Source organism: Salmo salar, chromosome ssa10 (assembly GCF_905237065.1).
Source record: "Salmo salar chromosome ssa10, Ssal_v3.1, whole genome shotgun sequence".
Taxonomy (NCBI): domain Eukaryota; kingdom Metazoa; phylum Chordata; class Actinopteri; order Salmoniformes; family Salmonidae; genus Salmo; species Salmo salar.
This window is the reverse complement of record NC_059451.1, coordinates 95461830-95473091: the sequence shown is the minus strand read 5'-3', so window position 1 is coordinate 95473091 and position 11262 is coordinate 95461830. Positions and strand designations below refer to the sequence as shown.

The 11262-nt window shown below is 42.4% G+C and overlaps 1 protein-coding gene across 1 annotated transcript in view; it reads right to left on the bottom strand.

Annotated features, from left to right (window-relative positions):
- The window catches only part of LOC106561231 (SH3 and multiple ankyrin repeat domains protein 3), a 417309-nt gene that overhangs the window by 104867 nt on the left and 301180 nt on the right, over positions 1–11262 (bottom strand). The window contains exons 10-13 of the mRNA XM_045688739.1: positions 3792–3869; positions 2862–2928; positions 2213–2448; positions 1877–2040 (exon numbers count right to left, since the gene is read on the bottom strand). Coding sequence (XP_045544695.1) covers positions 1877–2040; positions 2213–2448; positions 2862–2928; positions 3792–3869 — 545 coding nt within the window. The remainder of the gene's footprint in view (positions 1–1876; positions 2041–2212; positions 2449–2861; positions 2929–3791; positions 3870–11262) is intronic.

The following is an 11262-nucleotide window of genomic DNA, read 5'->3' as shown; positions in this document are numbered from 1 at the left end:
CAGCCAAACAGCTCAATGCTGTCTGAACTGTGTCGCCTTTTGATGATGCAGACTATGATGCGTTCGGATCGATTCCGCCATGTCCTCCTTTAATGTGGATTCTCTAAGCTGGACTCAAGAGATTCTCTCTCTTTCTTCCCCTCTCTCTCTCTCTCTTTCCCTTTCTCTCTCACACACTTTCTCTCTATCCCGCTTTCGCTCTTTATTTCTTTCTCTCAGCCTTTTGGCAGCAGTAAGAAACCATGGATAATTTCACTCCAACAGCCCCTAGTGTGACTAATACAGGGAGAACGAGGGATGAGAGAGAGAGGGAGATAGATAGAGACAGAGGAGGGGGAGGAGAAAGAGGGAGGACAGGAAGTGACAGTGGATAAGGGATGAAAGAGAGGATGTGAGAAAGAGAGGGAAAGGTAAAAAGAAAGGTGAGAAAGAGAACGAAAGAAAATGAATAGGGGACAGATGGAGAAAGCAGAGGGAAACAGGAAAGGGGCCTATTACCTTACCAACCTCCAAGGAAATCATTGGTGTCATCTTGGTTTTCAATGGTATAGATAACTCACTCACATTGTGACATACAACCGTTTCATGCATCTAAATTCCAACCTTTTCCCAACCATTCCACCATTCCCAGATGCCCCCTGGCAAAAGTGTTGGCCTCCTTACAGCACCGCCCACTCTGGTGTGAGAGGAAGTGATGGCATGTTCCACAGGAAGTCGTTGTGTTGGCCGTAGGGGCGGGCCACTGCCCGGCCAAACTAATTTCCCACTTCCCTGGTACCCAGAATGCCCCTGGAGCTACCACCGGGTGGACAGACGGTCACAGAGCGAGAGATGGAGAGAGAGAGATGGAAAGATGGCGCAGGGAGGGGGACTGAGAGAGAGAGAGAGACCAGTAGTAGCCAACAAGAGGGAGGGAAAGGAGTAGTGAAGGAAGGAAAGAAGAAGGGAGGGAAACAAGGAAGGAGGGGTGAAGATTAGGTATAAACGTATCGCTAATGTTTTCCCTGCACCATGTCATTTGAGGACCATCTCTCTCTCTCTCAGATGTCCTCAGGCCTTTACTGTTGTGTCAATAACATCAGTAATTTCCAGACCTGTCACTTCTTACACAGATAAACATGACTAAATCCAGCAAAAAAATCAAAGAAAAGAACAGACAGGCATCTAGGACAGGACACATCAGGGAAATGACCTCTACCTCCCTCTATCTGTGCCTTTCTTTATCCCTCCTTCTGTACCTCCCTCAGTCTAACTACTACTGACACGGGAGTCTCAGTAAGCATCTCATATGTACTGAAAATTAAGGTAACTATACCTCTTTGTGGAGACCGTAGTACATTCAAACACAGGCAAGCTACACTACCTCTACCAACAGGGTGTCATGTTCAACACACTGATTCTGCTTTACTACTGTGGCCTTCTTGAAACAAAGGGAAGGGTGGGACGAAGAGAGAGAGAGAGAGGTCTGAGTAGCAGCATGTGTGACGGATGGAGTGAAGTGACAGTAGGGTATTACAAAGGGGCTATGGTCGTGTCTGTAATTCCCATGTCAGACATCAAACTGCTGCCGCTTCTGGAGAATAAGCACACACACACACACACACACACACACACACACACACACACTTGCAGAAACGCATACACACATGCAGTGTTCTATATGTGTTAATCATGTACTGAGTCAGTACGACTGACACATGATCACAATAAAATGGTTAGGAACCTCAGCATTAGTAATCTGCTCAATTTATCCCACACTGGAGAGACAATGACAAGGAGAAGAGAGGAGGAGCTTTCCTTTCAGATCAAACCCAGAACAGTTCATTGTCCCCCAAGGGAGCAGTATATTAAATATATGATTGATTGTCTGTCTCACCTGAGCCGTCCTCGAGGGACGTGTCCTAGAGGGTGTCCGTGTGTCTTCCTGATGCCCTGATCGCCCTCATGCAGATGACTGTGTAGTGAGGGAGAGCGGGAGTGGGAGGAGCGAGAGCTGCCTGTGCTCTGGAGACTGCTGTCTGGCATCTCTCCATGACGAGTCTGGAATATAACACACACACACAGTCACACACAGTCTGTTACACACACATCCCATAAATCTCTGTCACACATACGCAGGCAGGCACGCACTCCCATGCAAACACACACACACTCTGTCTCTGTCTCTCTCTCTCTCTGTCTCTCTCTCTCTGTCTCTCTCTGTGTCTCTCACCTCCCCCAGGCTGGCATGTTGTTGGTGTTGTCCCAGTGCAGGGAGGCTTCTCAGAGAGGGGACAGGAGACTGACCCTGTCGACCGTGACCCTGCCCCAGACCTTGACCCAGACCTTGACTGCTGTCCCCATTGAGGTTGTTGTCGCTAGCCGAGCGCAGCAGGGAGCGGGGCGAGGGCAGTCCTCCCACCAACACACGTCTACGGTTGGTGTAGGAGGGGGTCTCCCTGAAAGGCACTGGGAGAGGAACACACAACATGTTTCTGGCCTAATCAACATGACAATGTATGCCTTTATGCCTAAGGCACTGCCGAGGCTATTGAGTTAGGAAAACATCTCACTGCATTAAATTAGGAATCTGGTATATTCTTTCCTTTAAACACTAGATGGCAGACTATTCACACATAGCAGATTGACACCCAGTACACTGAATTACACAGAGCAAGTGCACATGATCAGGAATCATTACTGACTGGGTGATTACAGTGGCTACAGTCCGAGTGCTTCAGTCACTTTGCTGAGGGCTCTCTAACCCTCTGACACCACTATGGGAGATCAGTCAGGGTAATTCAGTCTAGATTCATTCATTAGAGTCCAGTGACCACCTACTGTTAGCCACATACCCATGGCATGTACTGTAGTCTACTCACCAACGTCTGACACTTTGTGGATCTTGATGATTTCAGCCAGATCAAAGTTTCCTGCTATAATGGCCACCTGGAGGAGGAGAGAGGGAGGAGAGAAGAGGGGATGGAAGGGGAGGAGAAGCACAAGTCAACTGTCCTTCTCATGGGGAGAGAACAGAACCCCGCTGAAAGCTGCTGTCTCAGATTCTGTCTGGAATAAACATTAGCCTCTGTTGTTTCAAGAAAACTTTTGGGAACCAATTATCAGACATATACTACATCGACTCTAAACTACAGCTAACAGGGGAACACATTCCATTCAAACCACATTCTCTCTCCCACCTTCCCTCCATCCTTCAATATCATCCTTTTCAGACTACATTTCCATCACAACTTCTATCTCACCCCTCTTAATTTGCATTACTCTATGGTTCCATCTCTCTCTCTTTCTCTCTCTTTCTCTCTCTCTCTCTCTCTCTCTGATTAATATTTCACACATCGGTATCCCTTCATTAAAAGGCTGATTTTAACAGATGTCTGACAGCAGTGTGTGTTTCTGATTTCTGGCACTGTGTGAGTGTGTGCATGTGAATGCGTGCACGTGTACATGTGAATGTGCTGGCGGTGTGTGGCGCCAGATAGCCCTGTGTACAAACAAATGAACATTGATGTATTGAGGAAATCTGTGTTAATGTCAATTTGTCACAAGCTTAATCACACAGCTTGCCACAGAGGCAGGCCAGAGTACAGAAACAGTGTTCAAGTGGAGTTGCCTTTATGTCATGTAGTTATCACAGAACAAATATAAATATATTGTTGGGCTTCCTTGACCTCCAAGAGTTGCAAAAACTTTTTCCATATTAAGTCACATAAAGTTGTCCTCATGGCATATGGTTACGGTATAACTAGAATGTAATGTCTGATAGAGGCCAGCTGAAGGATGGTGAGTCTCACCTGAAAGGCTGTCTGGCTGTTGTAGTTCTTGATCTCTTTATTCGCTCCCCGAAACAGTAAAACTCTGGTACAGCTATCCTGAAAGAGAAAGAGAGAGAATTGGATACTTTTGTTAGACAAGTTAGATCAGTTGTGAAATTTTGGTATTTTGGTTGCATATGGATGTTAAATTCATCAGAACACACACGAACAAGCACACATGCACAACCGTGCACGTGCACACACACACAGAAACACACACACACACATACCGAATATATATGAGGCTCCAGTGAGTGCCAGCTCTGTTCTCTAAATTGGTCCCAACAGAGCTGTCTGATAATTACACTGACCAGAGAGAGAGAGAAAGAGAGGCTCACTTCCTCTCTCCATTCATCCTTTAATGCTAGAGCCTTCCTCGTCCCTTCTCTCCCTCTCAGAAATGTCTTTCCATTACCCTCCTCTTCCCTCCTCTCTCCCTCCATTCATAGCCTACATAACATGTATGTTGCTGGGTGAATGTGTGTGTAATTAGGCTATATCATTGGGGCTGTGTGTACATGTATAGTCCTCTCCCTCTCTCAGGAGTGGTCTGTGGGTTAAGGGGAAGGGCGATGTGTTTGCAGGGTATGAATAGAATTAACAGCGCTATGATTGACCTTAACCAAACTTGTGGCTGCTCTCTTCCTGGAGCCTTTTGAGTCATACTGTATATACACTCACAGGAACGCACATTTCTGTTCATATTACACTGATCTCATAGGAACCTTTTGAGTTTATTGGGTGTTTTTTTAAGGTAAGCAGAGAGACATGAGGAATCCACACATCTTTGTTTAACTAACCAGGCAGTTCAATAATGCAGTGCCTTTCCTATAATAGCTCTATAATCACTTCATGCTAATGCTAGCAACCCTTCCGGCTGTTAGCTTAGCTAATCACTAGACGCTTGTACAGTAATCTCTCTCTCTCTCTCTCTCTCTCAATTTTCAATTCAATTCAAATGTGCTTTATTGGCATTGGAAACATACTCTATGTTTACATTTCCAAAGCAAATGAAAAACAACAAACAGTAAAAAAACTATCAGAAATGAACAGTAAACATTACACTCACAAAATGTTCAAGGGAATAAAGGCATTTTAAATGTCATGTTATTGGCTATGTACAGTGTTTTAACAATGTGCAAATAGCTGAAGTATGAATGGCAAGAGAAAATAAATAAATAAACAGATAAATATAGGTTGTATTTACAATGGTGTTTGTGCTCCACTGGTTGTCCTTTTCTTGTGACAACAGGCCACACATCTTGTTGCTGTGACTGCACACTGCCACACTTCGCCTAACAGATATGGGAGTTTGTCAATATTTGGCATGTTTCTAAATTCTTTGTGGGTCTGTGTGAAATATGTGTCGCTTATATGGTCATACAATTAGCAGGAGGATAGGAAGTGCAGCTCAGTTTCCACCTCGTTTTGTGGGCACTGGGTACATAGCCTGTCTTCTCTCGAGACCCAGGTCTGCCTATGGCGGCCTCTATCGATAGCAAGGCTATGCTTACTCTGTACATAGTCAAGAATTTCCTTCATTTTGTGTCAGTCACAGTGGTCAGGTATTTTGCCGCTGCATACTTTCTGTTTAGGGCCAGATTCCAGTTTACTCTGTTTTTTGGTTGAATCTTTCTAATGTGTCAAATAATTATCTTGTTGTTTTCTCACGATTTGGTTGGGTCCAATTGTGTTGCTGTCCTGGGGCTCTGTGGGGTCTGTTTGTGTTTGTGAACTGAGCCCCAAAACCAGCTGGCAAATTAGCGGGTATCGGCCAAACGCTGCTCTGTATGCATTATTTGGGGTTTTATGTTGTACACAGAGGATATTTTTTCAGAATTCTGCATGCAGAGTCTCAATTGGGTGTTTGTCCCATTTTGTGAATTATTGGTTGGTGAGTGGACCCCTAACTTCACAACTACAGAGGGTAATGGGTTCTATAACTGATTGAAATATTTTTTACCAGATTCTAACTGTCAAATGTTATGTTCATTTTGATGGCGTAGAAGGCCCTTCTTGCCTTAACTCTCAGATCGTTCACAGCTTTGTGGAAGTTACCTGTGGGTTTGATGTTAAGCCGGGTAGGTATCGTTTTTTGTGTGCTACAGGGCAACAGTGTCTAGATTGAATTTGTATTCGTGGTCCTGGCAACTGGACCTTTTTGGAACACCATTATTTTTGTTTTACTAAGATTCTCTGTCAAGACCCAGGTGTGACAGAATCTGTGCAGAAGATCTAGGTGCTGCTGTAGGCCGTCCTTGGTTGGGGACAGGAGCAACAGATTATGGAAAAGATGGCGCCGGAGGGTAGGGCTGCCGTCTTATTGGCTCTTAACCAACCATGCTATTTTGTTTGTCTATTCGCATTGTTCGTAACTTGTTTTGAACATAATGTTGCTGCTACTGTCTTTTATGACTGAAAAGAGCTTATGGACATCAGAACTGGTATTATTCCCCTCAAGTTGGACGAGGAGTTCTTCTTCAATGAGTCGGATGCGAGCGATATACTACAGATGCCCGACCAGGCCCAGATCCCCTTGATTTGCTGGAAAAGGAAAGGTAGGTTTCACGGAAAGATATCGGGATGCCTTGTGAGGATCAGGCAACGAGTGGCTAATCTGCCCTTGCCTTCCAGTCTGCTAGTTAACGTTCAATCGCTGGAAAATAAATGGGACGAACTGAAAGCACGTATATCCTCCGAACGGGACATTAAAAACTGTAATATCTTACGTGACTGAACGACGACATTAAGAACATACAGCTATACACTCTATCAACAGAACAGCAGCCTCTGGTAAGACACGGGCAGGGGCCTATGAACTTATGTAAACAACAGCTGGTGCACGATATCTAAGGAACTCTCAAGGTTTTGCTCGCCTGAGGTAGAGCGTCTCATGATAAGCTGTAGACCACAATATCTACCTATAGAGTTTTCATCTGTATTTTTTGTAGCTGTCTACATACCATTACAGACTGAGGCTGGCACTAAAACCACACTCAATGAGTTGTAGTCCACCATAAGCAAACACTCAACCAGAGGCGGCGCTCCTAGTGGCCGGGGACTTTAATGCAGGGAATCTTAATTCAGTTTTATAAAATTTCTAACAGCATGTTAAATGTGCAACCAGAGGGAAAAAAAATTCTAGACCACTTTTACTCCACACACAGACAGGTGTACAAAGCTCTCCCTCGCCCTCCATTTGGCAAATCTGACCATAACTCTATCCTTTTGATTCCTGCTTACAAGATAAAATTAAAGCAGGAAGCACCAGTGACTCGGTCTATAAAAAAGTGGTCAGATGAAGCAGATGCTAAACTACAGGACTGTTTTGCTAGCACAGACTGGAATATGTTCCGGGATTCTTCCGATGGCATTGAGGAGTACACCACAACAGTCACTGGTTATATCAATAAGTGCATCAAGGACGTCGTCCCGACCAATTCTATTAACCAAACACTTGTTTTTGTTTGTGTACATTGGTTTTATGATGACATATGTTTTTACCCTAACACCGCTTTCCATCCATTTATATAGCAGGCCCTCATGCCAAATTGAGTCAAAAGCATTTTTTGAGATCACTAAATCATGAGAAGACTTTGTTTTTGTTTTGTTTTGTTTGCCATTTAGGTTGTGCATGGTGTACACGTGGTCTGTTGTATGGTAATTTGGTAAAAACACAATTTCACATTTGCATAAGCCATATTTTTCACTGAGGAAATGTAGGAGTCTGCCGTTAATGATAATGCAGAGGATTTTACAGAGGTTGCTGTTGACGCATATTCCACTGTAGTTATTGGGGTCGAATTTGTCTCTACTTTTGTGGATTGGGATGATCAGGCCTTGGTTACAAATATTGGGGAAGATGCCACATCTGAGGATAATGTTAAAGAGTTTAAGTATAGCCAATTTTAAATTGTCCATATATTTTATCATTTAGTTTAGGAAATAATCAACATCCCAGGGTGTTTGGTTGGAGAGTTTGCATTTTGTCCTGTAGTTCATTAAATGTAATTGGAGACTCCAGTGGGTTCTGGTAGTCTAATAATAGTTGATTCTAAGATTTGTAATTGATTGTGTATATGTGTTTGCTGTTTGCTTGTTGTTAAATGGCCAAAAAGATTGGAGATAGATAACTCTTCGTGTTGTTGTTTTGTTTAGTGTGTTCTAATTTTCCCAGAAGGGGTTTGATTCTATGGATTCTTCCATTACATTCAGCTGATTTCTGACATGCTGTTCCTTCTTTTTCCTTAGTGTATTTCTGTCCTGTTTGACCATTTGTCATCATTGTTCATTTTATTTTGGTTGTCTGCTTGACATTTTTAGATTTGATAGGGAAGCTGAAAGATCAAATATACTTTAGGCTTTCTACTGCCAGATTTACACCTTCACTATTGCAGTGAAACATTTTGTCCAGGACGTTCTCTAAAAAGGATTGAATTTGGTGTTTGCCAATAGTTTTTGGTATGTTTGTACACAACACTCCTTCCACCTATAGCATTTCTTAATAGTAAGCAGTTTATCCTGCTTTTTTCTTCTCTGTTCAAGTACACTGTGATTTTGCTGTGATCCGATAGGGGTGTCAGTGGGCTGATTGAACGCTCTGAGAGACTCTGGGTTGAGTTCGGACATAAAGTAGTCTACAGTACTCTCTCTCTCATGTTGTAAAGCTGCTGTATAGCGTAGCATGGGGGTGGCCTCTTTTAAAGGCATTTAAATGTCTTTATTTTTACTTTACACTTAAAGGTGAGGAGCAAACTGTAGCTAATGACCCCATTAAGTCTCTGACAGTGAATTAGCTAGGGCGGTTAATGCACATAGAGGTGGGCTGTGTGTGTGTGTGTGTGTGTGTGTGTGTGTGTGTGTGTGTGTGTGTGTGTGTGTGTGTGTGTGTGTGTGTGTGTGTGTGTGTGTGTGTGTGTGTGTTTGTGTTTTGTTCTCCCTAAGGCAGGAGTCCCTAGCAGTAGGAGGATAATCTACTGGGAATGAGAAAGTATCCATTAAAGAGAGGGAGGCTGACAGGGGTGAGACATGAGAGACAGGGGGTGATAAAGCAGGAACAGGGAGAGAGAGATGAGTGGAAAAACAGAGAGAAGGGAATTATGGGATGGAGAGAAAGAGAGGCAGTGGTTGTTCAGTCTGTGTATGTGTGTGTGCATGCTCTTTTTATTTGGAATGGGGAGATGAATGGCAGTAGAAAACCCATGCATCAACTGCTGCCTCTCAACTTACAACAACACACACATACAGTATACACACATATACACTCACTCACACACACACACACACACACACACACACACACACACACACACACACACACACACACACACACACACACACACACACACACACACACACACACACACACACACACACACACACACACACAAATGCACAAACGCTCCAGGAGACCAATTATAGAGAGGGACATCTGTCTCCCTGCTTGCAGCCATAGTGATATTACAGGAAACCATTAAGAATCGAGCAGACTTCCTCTCCACGTTTCTTTACCATGATATACACTGAACATCAGCAGGTCAACTCCAGGGGAGTAGAGTTCCCCAAAAGTACCGTCGCTAAAAGCAATCTAAAAGCTCTGCATTTTACTAGATGGATGAATCATTCAGGAGACTGAGTTTTAAATACAGAATTCAACAGCTTTATAGAGGGTTCCATTATCAAAAGAATGTAAGATACAATCACATTTCCAATCTGTTCCCTCTCCATGTCTTGTCTGACAGGTGCCTGATTCCACCTGGGCTCCTGGATAATAATGATGACAGAACCAGTTTGTATTTTGAATTTCGTTGTCTCACATTGAGATTCGTGGTTGGAAGTAAGATTTGCAAACGTGTTTAATTTCGCAAGCTTGTATCATGATGTGTGAAAAAGTTAACAACGGTCGCAAACTTGTAACTTCACATTTTAATACATTCAATAAGATTTGCAAGCATAATTTATTTTATAAGTCCACGCTCGGGTTCTGTCACTTTTGTCACACTACCAAGAGAGTCATAAGATTGTAGAAAGTTTTGTACATTTGTAGAAAGAGATTCGCAAGTAATGAATACTGGTTTGAGCAGCAATAGGGGCAGGACCTTTTTACTCCTGACCAATCAGCCAAAACCACAGCCGCCTAATTGCTGCAACCATTGGCTGGATTGTTCCATCAATCAAATCTCAGAAAATAGCTTGAAGAGGAGAAGTCATTTTTTACAAAGTAACATTATTAACGTTACTCGGCCTAAAGTACTAGAATAAAACAGTCTACTTGAAGGTAATCATCTCTTTCATATGTGCACATACATGTTTTGTGAAAAGGCATGACAGTAATTTGTTTATCATGTGAAATATAAGTGGTACATTTCAGAGAAAATCTATTGACTGCAGCTAAGTTAACTTTAGCTAGCTAGCTTCTGAAATTCATCCTAGCTTTACTATCAACTGGCTAACGTTAGATTTATCAGGCAGCTTTAGATGCTAGGGGAAAACAAATATATTTGCTAGTTAACTATCTGATTGATAAAGTTGATTTGAATACCATTATATATTTTAATGTTTTATTTTAACCTTTATTTAACTAGGCAAGCCAGTTATTTACAATGATGGCCTACCCCGGCCAAACCCGGACGACGCTGGGCCAATTGTGCACCGCCCTATGGGACTCCCAATCAAGGCCGGATGTGATACAGCCTGGAATCGAACCAGTGACGCCTCTTGCACTGAGATTATAAACTGGGTGGTTCGAGCCCTGAATGCTGATTGGCTGAAAGCCATGGTATACCATGGGTATGACAAAACATTTATTTTTACTGTTATAATTACATTGGTAACCAGTTTATAATAGCAATAAGGCACCTCAGGGGTTTGTAATATATGGCCAATATACCACAGCTAAGGGCTGTGTCCTAGCACTCTGCCTTGTGTCATGCCTAAGAACATCCCTTAGCCGTGGTATATTGTCCATATACCACACCCCCTCTGGCCTTATTGCTTAATTATATAGCTGTCAACATGTAGCTAGCTAACGTTAGCTAAGTTAAATGAAACTGCTATGGGAAAAATTCTCAACATCATCAATGTAGCTAATAATGTTAGGTTTCTAGAAAAAATAATATATATATATATATATATATATATATATATATATATAGATATATATATATATATATATATATATATATATATATATATTTGCTAGCTATATTTTAAAGACTTGTTATTGACTTTTGAAAACTTAATTCCACTGCCTGTTTATTGATTAATTGGTGACTGGAATATGCCCCTCCTGCAAATAGGCTGTATTGTTTTGGTATAATTTGGCTGAGTAGACTTGTGCACATTTACATTAGTGCTTTTAATTTAGCCAAGTTAAACAAATTACTGACTGACTAGGTTTATTGTTATTCATATTTTTGTGGTTATTGCATTTCAGGTGGAGAGGGAGTAA